Source organism: Chenopodium quinoa, unplaced genomic scaffold (genome assembly GCF_001683475.1).
Source record: "Chenopodium quinoa cultivar QQ74 unplaced genomic scaffold, ASM168347v1, whole genome shotgun sequence".
NCBI classification, from domain to species: Eukaryota; Viridiplantae; Streptophyta; class Magnoliopsida; order Caryophyllales; family Amaranthaceae; genus Chenopodium; species Chenopodium quinoa.
Genome location: NW_018742890.1, coordinates 648,132 through 665,930, shown reverse-complemented (window position 1 = coordinate 665,930; position 17,799 = coordinate 648,132). Strand labels below are relative to the sequence as shown.

The 17,799-nt window shown below is 34.9% G+C and overlaps 1 protein-coding gene across 3 annotated transcripts; it reads right to left on the bottom strand.

Annotated features, from left to right (window-relative positions):
- Positions 1-8,972: 8,972 nt before the first annotated feature.
- LOC110726919 (albumin-2-like) lies at positions 8,973-14,327 on the bottom strand. 3 transcript variants are annotated; one of them, XM_021906452.1, is made up of 5 exons: positions 13,944-14,327; positions 11,753-12,979; positions 10,726-10,982; positions 10,468-10,562; positions 8,973-9,420 (listed from the first exon to the last, which is right to left on the bottom strand). In XM_021906452.1, exon 2 carries the CDS (start codon positions 12,955-12,957, stop codon positions 11,761-11,763), a length of 1,197 nt encoding a protein of 398 aa, XP_021762144.1. In that variant the 5' UTR covers positions 12,958-12,979; positions 13,944-14,327; the 3' UTR covers positions 8,973-9,420; positions 10,468-10,562; positions 10,726-10,982; positions 11,753-11,760. The 3 variants fall into 3 exon arrangements, with proteins under 3 accessions (XP_021762144.1, XP_021762142.1, XP_021762143.1); XM_021906450.1 differs by having other exon boundaries at positions 10,726-11,460; positions 13,944-14,325; XM_021906451.1 differs by having other exon boundaries at positions 10,726-12,979.
- Between the last annotated feature and the right edge of the window lie 3,472 nt (positions 14,328-17,799).

Sequence of the window (17,799 nt, the reverse complement as noted above, 5' to 3'; positions counted from 1 at the left end):
CAATCAATGCACAAGAAGTTTTTGCAGATAAACTATAACAAGCTTATACTCATAAAAAAAATATGGAATTCTTGCACAGCAAGCATGGTGATTGGGTCACCCCTACACAACGTAAAATTGCTTTAAGAATTTCTGAAGACGAAAATAAGATTCAGGGAGAAATAATTAAACAACAAGAAAAATTATGTAAGGAATTATACTCCACATATCCATTTTAATATTGGAATAGGGATATGACCTATGCTAAAATCACATTAAAAGATCCCAATACCATTATTAGGGTACGCCAAATGATTTATACTTATCTAGATATTCATGAGTTTGATAAACAAATAGAAGAATTACTAGAAAATAAACTCATAAGAGATAGTGAAAGTCCTCAACAGTCTTGCTTTCATGGTAAGAAATCATGCCGAAGAAAAAAGAGGAAAAGTTAAAACGGTTATAAACTATAAAATGCTCAATGATAATACTATATTTGATGGATATTATATTCATAACAAAATGGTGTTATTTAATAACATTCAAGGAGCAACATGGTTTTCAAAAATGGATTGCAAGAGTGGATATTGGCAGGTAAAAATGGAAAAGGATAATATCCGATTAACAACATTTAGTGCACCTCAAGGACATTAAGAATGGTTAGTTATGCCACAAATATTTCAAAGAAGAATGGATAACATTTTCAAAGATCTTAAACATTGTTGTCTGGTATATATTGATGATATGTTAGTATTATCTAAAAGCTTGGAACAACATAAAAATGATATAAAAGTTGTAACACAAAGGTGTTTAAAACATGGAATAATATTAGGAAACGATAAATGTGATTTTGTAAAACAAGAAGTTGAGTTCCTGGGTTTAGAGATTAAAGCTCGACAAATCATCTTGCAGAAACATATCCTTGAAAAAGTAAAAAACTTTCCTGATGAAATAGAAGATAGGAAACAACTAGAAAGGTTTCTTGGTTGTTTGACTTATGCTTCTGATTTTTTAAAAAAATCTTGCTTTATTACGAAAACCTTTATAACAAAAACTGAAAAAAGAAATAACTTGGAATTGGTCGTCAAACAATTTCAAAGTTGTCCAAAATTCAAAAAAATTATGTAAAAATCTTCTAGTTTTGACATTGCTTAACAGTGAAGATGATTTGGTTCTTGAAACATATGCTAGTAATGAACATTGGAGCGTTGTATTAAAGGTAAAAAATGGGGACATGTTATGCAGATACAGGAGCAAAAGTTTTAACAATGCTTAATGTAATTATCCTACAATGCAGAAAGAAATCTTAGCAGTTATGAAAGGAATTTCAATTTTTTATAATATTTTTAGCTCCTAAGAATTTCTTGGTAAGAATGGATTATTGTAAAGAAATACTAGGATTTATTAAAAAGAATTTATATAATATGGAAGCGCAAGGGAGACTCCTGCGATGGCAATTATGGCTTAATCAATTTTCGTTTACTGTTGAACATATTCAAGGATCAAAGAATTCTTTAGCGGATAGCTTAACAAGAGAGCTTGCTAATGACATCACCAGTAATTGCTCTTGGCAAAAAGCCAAGAGAACAACAACCCTCTGCAAAGAAGATGAACATCTGGGTTCACCCACTACACAGGCATTGATGCAAGCCCTAATAACATCGGCAAGAACAAGGTCTAGAGATGGATTAATAAAAGGTTGCCACTTATCTTGGAACTACGTGATAATTTAAGAAATCTTGGTCCTGATTTGCAAGATATTATTTTAAGAAAAATAAGTGTTCATGATTTCAAGGCATGGTACTTTGAAGTGGTAACATGTAGTAAAAAGTTCTATGAAATTTTTGATCTCTAGGGAAGACATACAAAGTTTCCAAAAAATTCTGGAGTAGGTAGGATCAAGGGTAATAGATCCAAATCCTATTCTATATAATGGGAAAATCATAGAATATGCAAAAGAAAATGCCAAAGCGTGTAAGTATGGAATGGTCCATATGGGTTCCATGCTACTCCTCATCCTGATTCCTATCTTAGTTCTCAATTTACCAAATTTCAAAGATATGTCTTCAATAAAGTTAGGGAACATGGATTAACACCGGGATGACTACAAGTTGATGTAGTATGTGCAAATATTGAAGTAACTGAAAAGGGAATTAATCCAGATCTAATCATACTAGGATATGAAATCTTTAGGATAAATGAGCCAATATGCAGAAGACAAAGGTACGTAGTTGATCCAGTCCAAGCAAGAGCATTCAAATTCTTCTATATTTCCAGTTATATTAATCAAGCTTTAGCATTACAAAAGGGGGAGAATCTACTATTAATATTTCATGTGGGAAATACTACTGTTATAGCACCTGGACATACGCATGATTTCTCTTTGGAAGGGATAGAGCATAGTGAATCTGTCCATGATTACTTAGAAGAGATTGAAGCTGGAAAATTCCTATCTGAAGAAGGAGGGGATCATCTACTAGATACAATTTTGTCATGAGATGAATCATACACTTCAAGATACTTCAACAAATTATGGCAAGAGCAAAACATAGAAGATGATTCTTCTATCTATGACAATTGGGAAGCTAATGTTGGGGATGAAGGCATGTGGAACATAGGGATGGGCTAAAATGCATGAGAGACACTTGTAAAGTACCTTATTCATGCATGGGAGACACATGTAAAATACCCTACACATGCAAACTACCATATTTATGCATGAATCACTTACCACCTTATTCATGCATGAATAACACTTGTAAGCTTTGTTAGTTATGTTGTGTATTTGTATTTTCTTGAGATGCTTGTAAGCCCTCCTCTATATAAAGGGCACTAGAAGAGAGTAGAGGACACACAATTCTCAACTCAGACTAGATATTAGAAAGAGAAATTCAAGGTTTAGAAAAGCAATATTGTTTTAAGAGAAATTAAACATTGGAACTCCATCTCTCTAAGAGCAAATCAACTCTAGTAAACTCCCTGAGTATTTAAGTTTGTAAGCTTTCTTAATTTAATAAAAGTCTTTCTTTCAGAAGGGAACGTTATCCTTTTGAACTTTATACTCTATTTAGTTTCTTGTTTAACATTCCATTATCCAAACACAATATAATATAGAAACAGACTATGGTCTAAGGTAGGAAACGAATTAGATCTGTGTTGTGCTTGTTCTAAGGAAGGCGGGTTGGGATTAGCTACCTTTAGTAAAGCCGAAAGCTAAGAATGCCGGAGATTCCATTGCCAACTACGTTCAGGTATCGATCAAAACTCTTAATCTTTATTATCATTGCGGAGCATGGTGGGCTGTTAAGCATATAGATTAAAATTATTCATGATATAAGTAGTAGAACAATGATAATTAGTACCATTAAAGTCATTAAAAGTTAATCAAGTGTTAATTAATTTATTAACTAAGTTTAATTAGTGTGAATTCTTATTTTAATAATTGCATACTATTTTCTAACATTAATAATATCATTATGGTTTAATATTAAATTAATTATGATCATTTAAAGTCGTATTTACATAAAAATATATGAAGGGCTAAGTTGCAAAAGAACATAATACCCAAGGACTAAAAAGATATATGGTATAGACCTCCTGGTATGTGCCTATCATCCCTCTGGTCTCCTTCTCCAAACTTTATCCCTCTTACTTTTTATTGTTTTATGTTTCTCTCTCTCCTCAACACCAAAGGTTTGGACATTGATAAATATGACCTTAGGAAGTGAGTAGAAAACATTTCTACTCCCCGCGTGAAATTTAATTATGCTGATTATGTTTATGAGTGGTTGTTGTTCTAATAGTTGAGTACGGAGTAACTGATAAATGATGCTCCTTCACTAATATTACAGGCATTGTGTTATGAGTTACTAATTAGCAAATTGGTTTTCTAGAAGCGAGTTCTCCCTTAAGGTAAAAGTTTAGTGGGCTCATTATTATCATTTTTCTGAAAAGTAAGAATTATGTTAATTTACCACCCGGGTATAACTCAGTAGGTGAAGGCAAGGATGTGATTGCAGAATATGACCTCCCGCCCGGGTTCGAATCCTGATTCGAGCTTTGGTTGATTATCAGGAGCATCCTCTCCCTCTCCCAACTGAGGCACGTGCCGCGATTTACCTCTCACGTGTAGCCCTAGTGGTGGGGTGGCGTGGGCCCCTTGGGGATGGGGGAATAAACCTTTTGCAGAAGAATTATGTTAATTAGATGAATTGATGTACTGTATGCAATTTTTCAAGCATTACAATTCATGGTTGTGTATATCATAGAGGTATACTTTCTATAATTCAGTGAATTTGTGTTCTAATTAATTAATTTGTGTTGCAAGTTTACAAGGGCTTTGAAGATAAGCAGCATTCTAGCGTGAGAAATATGTAAGTTTCTTTATTTGTAGAATTTCCTCAGTTCAAAGTTGTGATTGAGCTTACTGTTAGTACCTTAAAAGCCTTATGCTTAAAGTTGTTACTCTGCATTGTATTTCAATACTATAATTACCAATGTATGTACTCATATGTGTTTTCTAGTTTGTCTTTATTTCAAATATTTATGTAAAATTTTTTTAATACTAAGAATTTTGGCAAGGATATAGATGTTATTAGAGGAAATTTAGTGCTAATTTTTTAGATTTAGAAAGTGTGACAATTTGGAAATTATTTTAGAACAAAAGCTTGTGCATGATCTATCCTCAGGTACACAAACAATTGGTGGCATGCATGCAGCTCTTTGTTAATTGGTTGGAAGGTTTGGAAAGTTCATGGACATATATGACCAGTCATGAAAGAATTGAACAAGATAAATATGATGCCTCACGGCAAAAGGTTTGATCATTTTCATTTCTGATTCATGATACTTTTTATAGAATTTCCCCCCCCCCCCCCCCATTTTCGTGTAATTGTGTTAAGGCTTATCTCAATACACTAGCATTGCTTTTGAGATTGCATATAGGCGAATTAAATATTTTTGAAAATTTTAGCCGAACTTTTAGATTACATTGCTTAGTTTCTTCAGTTTTGTAGGCAATTACAAAAATATCAATAATGTTTGTTAAGGCATATCTCAAAGATAATGCCTAACCTTCAATCTTTTTCATATTACTACTGAGAGTAAGAGAATGATATGGTGCTATAGAATTGTTCTTCATGTGATAGCGTTTTTTTTTTTTTTTTTTTTTTTTTATCTTCAAACTTTCTCAGAGCTACGTTGTATCTTCCTTGTACTTCCAACCTGTACATGTAGAGCATCTATCTTGAACTAGAAGCTAAAGTGTCTAAATTTCTTTTATGATTGATATGTCACTAATTTTGCATATTTTGTATTTCATACAGTTTCAAATCTGGCTCCTATTGAATTCCTTGAATGATGCACCCAAATATTTGGCTTCCCCTTCTATTTCAATGATTGATTATCTTGGCATTTTATCTATGATGATACCCGTTACTCGAATGGATTCTGGACACTATACTAAAGATAAACTTCTATTGGTGCAACAGGCATACACAATTCACTTAGATCACTATTGACAATGTTTCTTTGGGGTTAGTCTTATACTCCCTCCGTCCCAATAGGTTTGCAACATTTACCTTTTCACAGTCTCCAAGACACACATTTAACCATAAATATCTTCAATTTTGTGTTTGTAAAAATATAAAAGTTACATAATTAAAAATTACACGTTATGACGAATCAAACAAGATCTCAATTGATAGGGTTTTAACATATATATTAAAGAGGATTTGGGGTCAAAGTTTGCAAACTTTGACCCCAAAGTCAAAAATGGTGCAAACCTGCTGGGACGGAGGGAGTAACTTTTTATTTGTAAGTACGTTCATTTTTCTAACTATCAAAATCCGCATATCACAAGTGATCCTTGGTTTGAGACTTTTTAAAGTTGCTACCAAGCATTGTGATTCTGGTTGTGTATACATTGACATTTAGTTTTGTCAACGAATATGTACCTTATAATCGCAACATCAGCCAATGTCAGTGATTATAAGTCATTGTATGAATAGGACCTTTTTTTTCCTCCTTTTTTTGAAGCAATGAATGGGACCTAGTACACAACTCAACTTGGAAAGTGATTTTGTGCTTGTAGAGTGAAGGCACACATATAAGTCTATGACATTAACGGCCCGTTTGGTTGTTGGTAGTAAATGGTGGTAATGAGAATGATTTTGTGTGTAAATTTATGAAAAAATTTCATGTTCATTCCCATGGGAATGTCATTTCATCCCAAAAAGCCCATTTTTCTCCTTCAATTTTCATTCCCACACAATATCACTCCTCAAAATGGTAATGAGTGGTAATGAAACTTGAGGGGCAAAATTATGTCCCCATGGAGAAGTTTGAGGCAAGATTACTCCCCATGAAGAAAAACTTGTGAGCAAATTGACTCTCCATAGAGATTTCAAGAGTTCTTCCCTATATAAGATAAATTATAAGTTCATTCCCATTCCCACTATTTAATCCCAACAACCAAACGGGCCGTAAGTATTATGTTTCATAAAGAGGTCCTTGCCCCAGTATCCCCATGTGAAAAAAAAAAGAAAAAAAAAAAAAACTGATCCTTGACATGCCAGACAATCGGATATGTACAAACACTGGTAGGCTTGTAGCAGACACCTATAGCATCCATACCAACATAGCAGCAAGGAATACAAACCTCAATAGCATATTAGCATGACCAATTCTCTGTATTAATCGGTCAAAGATACTAGTTCGATCCACTTCAAACGATCTCCAATGAAGAAGGCATTTGTATATTATGCAAGCAGCTATAAGTCTGTCCACTGCAAAACCCAGAGGCAGTGCTATACATCGAATAAGCAATTCCTGATTCTCCTGTTGTTTCTCGTTAAGGAATTTTTGTGGCTTCTCTTCTACTTCGCCTTTTCTACGATTCATGGAGGGGCTATGCAAATCCTAGAGCATTGAGAGGAAGGACAAATATGTAAATAAATAAAAAGAAAGAAAGAAAGAAAGAAAGAAAGAAGAATAGTGTGAAGTGTAAACATGAGGCAAAGTTAGCTGACATGAAGACTTTAAGAAGCATAACCGAAGATGTGAGTCTGGAAAATGAGCACTCTCAGACCCCCTCTGCCAATTAACAGAATAAAGAAACAATAGTGAACATTCAGATTTGAAACTTTTTGGAATTGATTACATTCTTACTCCATTCACCCCAAAATAATTTTTTTTTCTTAATCATTATGAGACGCTCCAAAATAATCTTCAACTTCAAATGAGGAGAAATTTTTTCCCTCTTCATATGCACTAAGGGTTCCCACATTCTCTTACTCTTTTCTCTCACAATTCCAAAATTTTCTCTTACTACTCTCTCGAATTTATTTCAATCTCTTAAACATATTTGATAACCCTATCTCTGAGACAAACAATAACAGGAAGATTGTTTATAACAGCGGAAGATCTAACATCCATCACTGGACATACCTGAAGCATTGATCTTTGGCGACTGGACACAAACTTATTTGATGCCATTGAGACAGCTTGTTGGCGAAGAACTTGATTCTCTGATTCCAAATTCGCAATCTTCTCTTCCAGCCTAAATGGGAAGGTAAAAGAATGAGAAGAAATATATATGCAGGCTGAACCCATCATTTATAAAATGCTGCAAAAGTTCATATAAACAAAACTAAGTGAAGTAAACAAGAATAGATGCCCATTTTGAATATGGCAAAATAAACATGACGCAACTTGTTTCCTCGCTGGAAATGTTGATTTCAGGACTCTGGAGTTGACTTTCACCTTCTTTTGATTGGTAATATGACTAATATCTTTGACCTTTAACCAAACTGACTACCGGCAAATGTGATACAAACAAAGCAATCACGCCCTCAACATTGAAATCACATGTCGACTACATGAGGGCATAGATACAAAAAGAACATTACATTTGAATAAAATAAGTCATTTACCATTAAATATATCACTCAAGAGGATGGAGGCAGTTACAAAAGCATCATGCAGCAACATAAGCAAGCCAAATAACACTGACGTGGTGGTACCTTCACCCACATCCAAAGAGGTCAAGATATACACAATCTCATCTCCTAAACACTAGACTGGCATGAAGGCTCTTTCTCTGACGCCAAACAGTCCAACAGGACTTCAGTTTTTTTATAGCTTTGGGGGGGTGGTGAGAGAAGATGAAAAGGTGTAAAAATAAGGAATCATTGATTCACATTGTCGGAGAATAATTTCTGAATATAAACAGTGAATTACAGTAGTGTATTGCATTCTGCAGTCACAATCATGACTGAGTTGAAGAAAAAAGAAAAACATATGCAAAAAGGGGCAGATATCCCTCTTGTATAACTATAATTTCTTACATCACGGACATGAGACACCAGATCTAACTACTGACCAATGGCCATAGACGAACTGATAATCCAAAGAAGTTAACAGCAACATCAAAAAGACAATTCTAATAATGAGCAAATTCTGTAAACAACAGCTTCTATCATTCAAAGAAGAATTGATTGGTTTGGTTTATGGTTTACGAATTAACTAATTTTACAACTACAGATTCATAAGTCCTTACAAGTATGGCTGTGCAGAACATGAACACACCGCATCAGTTTGCAAGTTGAGAAAGAAACATCCAACAACACATCAAAAAAAATCCACATTGATTGTATGACCCCCGACAAAGCAGCCACTGCAACCTTTTCCACTTTTTTTTTCACATGCTTTTGTTGGTTACTCGACTGGTGGTGTCTCTAGCTTCTTAATTCCAATGTTAGTTATCATCAACCTAGTTGACGCCTGCAAACCCATTAATATATCCTTTCTAAGGGATGAGGTGAGTTTGAGACACTCAAGTAATGTCATAAATATCGATTTTCAAATTTGCATTACCTATCGGAACTTTGGTTCTGTGGTAGTTCTTTCTCCACTTCATCTTAATTATGATCACCTTGGCATCTCATGTCAGCGAATAAACAACAGTAAAAATAAAGACCAAGTTGGAAGTATTCAATATCGAAGTTTCTAAATCAAAATATTACTCCTAAATCTTGTCCAGGTTCAGCATTTCATGACTAACACATTTAAAAATTGGACAGTAACTACAGAAGACTCATGTTATTAGCTATCACCAATGTCTTATGCAATAGTATCCTTTATTAGACTTATATATTGATACATATATAGAAAATTCTAACTACATGTGAATAGTATCAAAAAATCCAAATGCACAAGTCAATATGGTCCGGAGGAAGTAATAGGTAGTGGTCGCTCTCTCTACGAAGAACAGATGGCTGCAAGCTCCGCCTTCGAATCAGCAATAGCCTGCCATAGCTAAGCTCTACAGTGGTTTGCTTGATCAACCTTTCTCATGTATACGTCTAAGCACTCTTGCTCCAGCTCAAGTAACATCTTATCCCTTGTCGTTTTAGATACACCAACCTCATCCCGTATCATCTGAATACATATAGAAAATGAAATCAATCAGACATTAGACTAAACCAGTCATCCTTACATCAATGTCAACTCGATGTGAATACCAACAGGCTATATTGGTAGAAGTCTTAGAAGATGGCACCTAAGACCTGAGATTAAATCCCGCACATGCTACTTATACACCCCACTTAAATATTAAAAATTAGCTCAGTCTATATACTTGAAGTTCATATAAAGAGAGCCACAGGTTGTTTCCACTTGTGTAACACACCACAAAGTGTTAACCTACACAACAATCAAGGATAGAATTAATGAAGTAACGAACCTGCATTATCACTCACGTCTGTCCAAGTCGATCACCAATGCAAAACCAGGAAACTCACGCCATTGAGATTTTAGTGTTTTATTTATTTTCCATCAAAGGTGGATTTTGTAGAGGCATGAAATCATACTTAATTTCATTCAACAGTAATTAATAAACCCACTTGAATAAAGAACCTATATGAGTAACCAAAAATTATTCATACCTGATATTCCCATCTAAACTATTGAAAACTTCAATTGTACCATAAACAAGGAAAGTCATAACATAATTAAGAATAAGTCAAATAAATCTCAAACTAACTGCATTAATTCACACTTGGAATTTCTCTTAAACAAGTATACTCAGTTGCTTTCCACCATGGAGAATCATAACAAAGACCAAACTACTGTTAAACATCAAAAGCTTTAGCAAAATTTAATTATACACCTGATTTACAACAATTCGTTATCTAATTCAGACATAAAGACAAATACAACAACAACAACAAAGCCATAGTCCCAAAATAATTTGGGGACATAAAAGACATATAATCAACTAATATCCCACATCTTTAGATTTCATTCTCACCCCTAAATCAAACTCCTGATTTCCAAACATACTTAAATTGAGTGCATTTTTTGCCCCACTTAAATAAAACTTTAAATGTCACTAACTTTCCAAACAGATTTAGTCAGCTAACCCTTAAAATTGGATATTTGATGTGTTAAAGCACAGATATAGCACACCATGGAAATGCGACTCACCATTCTTGAAGGCCAAAACGTTAAACAAAGAATGAAAGAGCGAGACAACCATTGTGATTCCAAGAAAGTAAGGATTCCCTTTCCAAGAAAACCGTCTGCAAAGAACATCAAATAGATTGTGATGAGACACAACAAGATGCAATCAAATCAAATACAAATCATAATAAACAAACTGCAAAAGACAAATTCAAAACTCTACTTCCTGGAGCTCCAATTACAAAAGCATATAGACATCCATATGTAAATAGTACTACTCACATTTGCTTTTCCCTTCAGATCACCCCCCAGATGAAGAAGTGTGGGAAGCAGCAGCTGCATCAGGTACATCCGCAAGAACAATCTGCAACGATGGTGGACACAAAGTGCTCGTTGCTGCAGCGGCTACAGCTGATAGCACAGGATGATCATCTCTGTCACGACCATCATCATCGTCGTCACTTCCAACTGAAATGTTCAGGTTACCTATAGTGGCAGTAGCAAGAGATAGATCCTCCTCAATAATGTGCAGCACCCTCCTGATAATATTACCAACAACAAGCTATGCAATTCAACTTAAATGAGACTTGTTAAAGACTCTCGATAAATGTAAAAGGCCACCCCTTGCACCAAGGTGCAAGGAGGTGATGAAAATGAAAATCACAGAATGCACATGACCAAATAATTTACACTCAGAGTCAATTTTTTGCTCAGCCACAACAAATACAAAAGTTTTTCACCAAAAACCACCAAACTCATTCAAAAAATTTACACTTCCATGAACACAGCACAATGAGTTAGCCTAGTTTTAGATTAACTACAGACCCAGAAAATCCTTAAAAAAAAAAAAAAAACAGTAATACTAGATCATTGAGAAGTTAGTTCTGCAGCTTTGTTCATCATCTACATCTTTGTCCCAAAATCTGCCAAAAATGGACCAAGACTCCAACGATGGGTTGTCTGGCTTTGATGACCAGTTCATGGAAGATGTTGTTGTGGCTTCATCCATACTCAGATCTGATGACAATTGGGCAAAAGACTTGGTTAGAAAAGAGGGAGGGGAGTTATCAGATGATCAAAGAAGACTCCTAGTGTATCAACTTCTAGGCATCATCCATCACATTATCACAACACACTCAAGCATAAGCTACATCCATCATCCATCACATTATCACAACACACTCAAGCATAAGCTACATCCATAGTAACCTGTACATCATCAACCAACACATTCATGAAAACAAACCAGCATCAACCAAAATCCACTAACATCTATCTAAACCACAAAATTACCGGAATGCATACCAACCTTAAGTGCTAGAACTCACATAACCTCCAATTTAAGGCTTCATAGTCGTCAAAAGGATCATCGGTATATTCCAGTGATGCCTCATTGGGGCCAGGCATACTCTTAGAACTACTTCCTGAGGCATCAGGAGCATAATCCTCCAACTTCCTCTTTCTCTCAGAACTATTTCTTTCAAGAGAGTCGTTTGCAAGGGGAACACACTCGAGAAACCCCCCCACGTAAATTGGTTTCCATGTTTTGGGCTGTATAGGATAAGGGTTTGTTTTATACTTGTGGTAAGGCAGATAACTTACTAAACAAGGCCAGTTGGTGGGTACAATTTCCTCAGGACCTGCAATTATGCGGCTTTCCTTGGCTTTAGAGTCAAACTCAATGAGCACATAAGTGTTATCTTTGAAGAAGTAAAACTGTTTAAATTTGTGCGAAGCAAAGGCAGATCCAATATCACTTTCAAACGGTGTGTTGCGCAAGCAAGTGAACTCGTCTGTTATGCGACCTTCTTTGATGAGGGTTAACTGAGACTGATTAGAGTAATTAACGAGGGCATAGTCAGAGCCCTTAAACAAGTAAGCTTCATTAGGCACGGTGGATTCACAAGCAGCATCCAAGAATCCCTGAGAAAACTTTGTATCCTCTGGAGACATAAACCACCATCTCATAGCTTTAAGTTCAAGAACCTGACCCTCATTGTTAGAGTCATATTCTATCTTTGCACCCCATCTCCTCGAAAAGAGAAACGCTTTATTAGTACCGTAACAACCAAAAGCAGCATCGACTCCACCATCACAAAATCCAGGACAACCATAAAGTTTATAAAAACCATCAATGAGCAAGAGTGGGGATTTGGTGATGACATGATTCTCATTCGCTTCTCTTTGTGAGTAGGACTGGGCATCATACTTGACAACAAAGTAATGAAAACCAGTGAACATAAAGACTTCATTGGTGCGGCTGGAGCGGAATGCAGCATCAATGTAGGATTCATCTCGTGGTTTCCTAAGCATGTAACGCCCACTATCCTTGTGCCAAGGAGGAGTGAGAATTCCATCTGAATAAGGTGGAGACTGTTTTCCATTTTTAACAGCAAATGATCTGAGCCTTTCTGTATAAAGCTTCAATATCCTACTCTCAGAACTCTCAGAACTCTTACTCTCAGCACTCTTCTGTTCATGAGCAGCAGCATCATCATGTGCAGTCCCTGACATTATTAAGGGATGGATCAAGTTCCTGCAAGATGAATTATAAAGTTTTTAAGGATGGGTTATGAAATTAAATAAATAAAATAAACACACGAACAAGATACTAAGAATGTATGTTTGATCAATGAATATCGACAAAACATGAAAGAAATTAAAAACACAAACAACATTTAAACCAAACATGCCCACATTCAGTGGCGGGTCACTACCGTATACTAATCAATAATGCAAGAATATTAAAAAAGCTAATAAGTTGTGGTGGAGGAGGTGGATAAGAAGGATTTTGTGGTGAAAGAGGTGGATCTTGCAGAGGAAGAGGTGGAGGAGAAGGATTTTGTGAAGGAGGAGGATTTTGTGGAGGAGGGATTTTCGGACCAAAGAATTGTGATATCACACAATTTTTCCTTTTCATTCAGAAAATTAAGCTACATTATCAATTAGATTAAGAAAACCAGAATTGCTTCAAAAATCCAAGTTAATTATACACACTAACTTGATAATAAAGTATGCTAAAAGCCTAAAACACTAATAGTGAGCTTACCACTGAACATATACAAATTCAAGGCAATTATTCAAAATCACTAATCACTATATCCAATTGACCAATTCTAATATCAATTTCAAAAAATCAGAAATGCAATTATCCAAACTAATCAATTCCAAAAAAAAATCAGAAACCCTAAGTTCTTAACCCCCCTAATTTCATAGATTAAATATGAAATCATCAATTTTACTAGCCCATTGTCAATTTATAATATCAATTTCAAAGAGAGAAAAAATCAGAAATTCAATATCATCAATTCTTAAAAAATCAGAAACCCTAACTCCCAAATTTGATAAATTTAACAACAAATCAACAATTTCAAAGAACATACACACTAATTGACTAGATTAAATAACATAAACAACTCAATTAAGCGCAAAATCAACCTAAAAAGTCAACAATTAGTGTATAATACGAAATTAAAAACTTGAAAAATCAATTAAATTACCTAGATCTAGAAGGCTGTAGGAGTGAAGTGCGGCTGTGCGGACGTGCGGTGGGCCACTGGGCTGTGGGCGGTGGCTGGAAGGTGCGGCGGCAACGGTGTGCCGGTGTGGGCGTGTGACGATTTCCGTGAGAGTGTGAGACAGTGACTTTGAATTTGTCGATGAGAGAGAAAGTAATGTCACTGTTTTGTTTTTTTTTTTCCCTTTCAAATTTATTTTTCCCTTGCAATTTCGTTCGGCCTTCACGTTGTTTTGTTTTTATTTTAATTTTATTTTATTTTTTTTGCTAGGTCACGTGACCCACCGTGACCAAGGGTGGGTCCACTGCCCACATTATTTATTTTTAATCTAACAGATTCATCAAGAAGTAAGTATTCAACCTTAAATTGACAAAGGTGCTAACAAATGACTATCGAAAAAAGACACTTCACTAACAGCAGCTGCACAGGATGGATGAAATACAATAATAATCATCGTAGTGAAGAAACAGAACAAAAAACCAAATGTAATACACAAGCAACTAAAATTGAAAAAATTCACCAACGAGAACAGAAAAACGTTTAAGAAAATTCGAGAAGATAGAAACAAGAAACAAAAAAGCAACCTGGGGGAAAGGGGGCAATCGAAAAATGTTAAGCTGGACCAGACATAAGCGAGTGACCTTAGATCATCGAAGGCAGGCATTAACATGTCACACACACTTAATAATAATAATTATTATCTATTACTATATTTAATAACAGGGTGTTTGCATACATTGTTGACACATGGCACTTCCATACTATTTTTATTAAATTATTTTTTAAAAAATCCCTAAAATTTTATTTATTCAATGAACAAATGCGATTTGCAAAGAAAAAAAAAATACTTTTACATAGTAATTTACAATTTATATACTTCCTCCGTTACGTATTATCTGCAACAAACATTGTTGCACGTTTCCCAAGACAAAATTTGTTAATGGTTGATTAACAAACTGAAGGGTGTGTGATTAAGGGTAAGAGAGAGAAAGGGGGATAATTAATTAATGGCCACCACTACCAACTGCCATGGCCTCCCTGACACCACCTACCAGCAGCAACATCCACCACCACCCATATCCACCTACTCGTTGCTACCCCGTAACCACCACCACCACCATGCTCCGAAACCTCACAAGCCTAATCGCGAAACCCCACCATCTGAGCGAAATCCTGGAATCCCACCATCAGTATAATACCGAAACCCCAACGGCCACCACATGAAACCCCACCACCAGCGAATTCCCGAAACCCCACCACCAGCACAATCCCGAAACCCCACCCTAGCTTGCATTCACCCTCCTCGCAGCAAATTGAAAGCCACCTTGCAGCAGGAACCCAACCCACCTCACTCACTGTCCTTGTAGGCCGCAGCGGATCGAAATCCACCACGAACAACCAACCCTTAGCTTTACATCTGAATTCAGTCGATTTTCTAACATCGCACACCATTTCTCTCTCTATAATTCGATCTGAGATCCTTATATTGAGACGAAGAAGAATGCGGCTGATGGTGGTGGCGGCGGCAATAAAGAAGATGAAACCTAGAAGAAGAAGATGAAGAAGATGGTGTTGGTGGTTGTAATGGTGGCCTTGGTTTCGGTGGTCTGGTGTCGAAGGTGTTCGTGGTCGATCTGGTGCGATTGTAACACCCCCAAATCTCCCTCTACATAAATACTATATTTATACGTATAAAATACCGTAGAGATAGACTTGGGCGTATTACCGCCACGTGATAACGTAAGGCTTACTTAACTACTAAAAATGGCAGCGGAAAATAACTGACTTTATTAATGTTATATTAATCATAATATATAGTTTGAAAATACTCCAAATAAAAACATGTCTGACTCATGAATGAGTAAATTCCTAACTAGGTGATCCCAATCCCGACTCAAGTATGCGCACGATCAACTCCACACCTGACATCAAAACTGCTTACAAATAATGGTAAACAGGGCGAACCAAAACAAAAAGGAAAACGGATTAGCAAAAACGCTAAGTACATATAAGTGCAAGGCATGTAAATACTTTTATTACGTAAACATGCTTTCGAAAATAATTTAATTTCTTAAATGTAAACATGCCAAAAAATATGACTTTCTCAAAATTCAACACTTTCCAAAAATTAGACTTATTTCCAAAACCGATTTTCCTCACCTAACTGTGCACACCACCCAAACAAGTTAAACTATACTCGAGGAAAGACCAGATCATACAAAGTTCATGGTCTTACTTAACTAGTCCCGGGTAGAGGGCAATAAATATCAAATACTCAGGGCCATAGTGAGCTGTAGATTCAATTCAATTAACTTGTAACCAGTAATTTATAAACAACTTTTATTAAACTAATCAAACTTTAAAGTCGTAAAAAAATATATTTTTAACTCATCACGAAAATTATTAACTCAAATCTTGATACGAACATTTACTTAAACAATTATAAACATTCACCAAAACATGCATTCAAAACTTATATTAAGGACCTAGCCACCTATACGTACCTTGATCACGAGAAATAAAGGTACGACTACACTTGGTCACGATCAAAAGAATCCTCCTACAATTTAAACAACATTAATTAATATACGGTTAACAAATAATCCAAAATTATAAACAATACACTACTTGTGCATGAATTACCGAAACTATTAACCTTATATTAAATCAAACTTTAATAGTTTATGTTAGTATCAAAACTAGTGATATTAGTATAAAAAAAAATGTAATGTTAGTATCAATATAGCATTAGTATTATACATTAATGATATTAGTAATTAGTAATGATACTCATAATGATAATAAGATAGGAAGCAATTATTATTTTGTTATTGTTCTAGTTTCTTGCGGCAAAATAAAAGAAGGTTGAAAGAAAGAAAGTGCCATTGCACCTTAGCTTGCTGGCAGCAAGTTACATCAACAGTGAGGTGGCGGAAGGCAGTGGTGAAATGAATGGTGTTAGGGCGACAGTATTATGGTGGCAGTTGGCGGCAGCAATGGTGGTGCGGTTGCGGTGTTTATTTGAGCAAACAAGAAATGATAATAGAAGGAGAAGGAGAGGGTCGTAAGTTGAGAAATAAAGTAGAGAATATTCTGTTTTTTTATGTGAGTAAATGGGAGTAACTAAGGGTCTATTTACAAGTGTTTAAGGGTAGGAAGATAGAGTTCAAGGGAGTGTGGGATTAGTACGAAAACAAGATAAGTTTAGGTTAGTTAAATTAATTTGAATGTAATTTGACCTAGGTTAAGTTACGTGAGAAATCAAATGAAAAAGATGAGAAAATAAAATAAGATTAATATTGATTTAGTTGGAGGAGTAAGGATAGAAATCAAAGTAATCTAGAAATTAACTACTTAAAGGTTAAGAAATATGATATCATTCCCAAAACATATGACCAACAAGTTTTTTTTGTTTTTTTGTTTTTTTTTTTTTTATTAACGAAAATCAGATTTTAATTAATAAAATAAATGATTTTCATAAAAATACAAATGTATTAAATATTTTAGATAATATCAAAACTAAAAGTAGTTGTAAATAATAAGATGATAATTAAAATTGTTAAATATTATTAATTGATAATTCAAAAAATAATATAGTTAAGTCCAAATTAAAAGTACGTACAACATAAATTTTGAAATTAATAAAATATGGACCGACAAAGATAATTAATTATTGTTAATTTAGAAATACAAAAAAAAAATTAATTGTTCAAATAATTAAATACTTATATTTTGGCTCCAAATTCAAATAATCAAAGGAATAATTAAGAAAGTATTTCTCAAAATTCGGGGGTATTACAGCGGTGGTTCTCATGGTCGTCGATGATGATGGTGGTGG

Coding starts and splice junctions, on each gene's coding strand:
- LOC110726919 (XM_021906451.1), bottom strand. CDS start 12,957: ATGTCAGGGACTGCACATGATGATGCTGCTGCTCATGAACAGAAGAGT.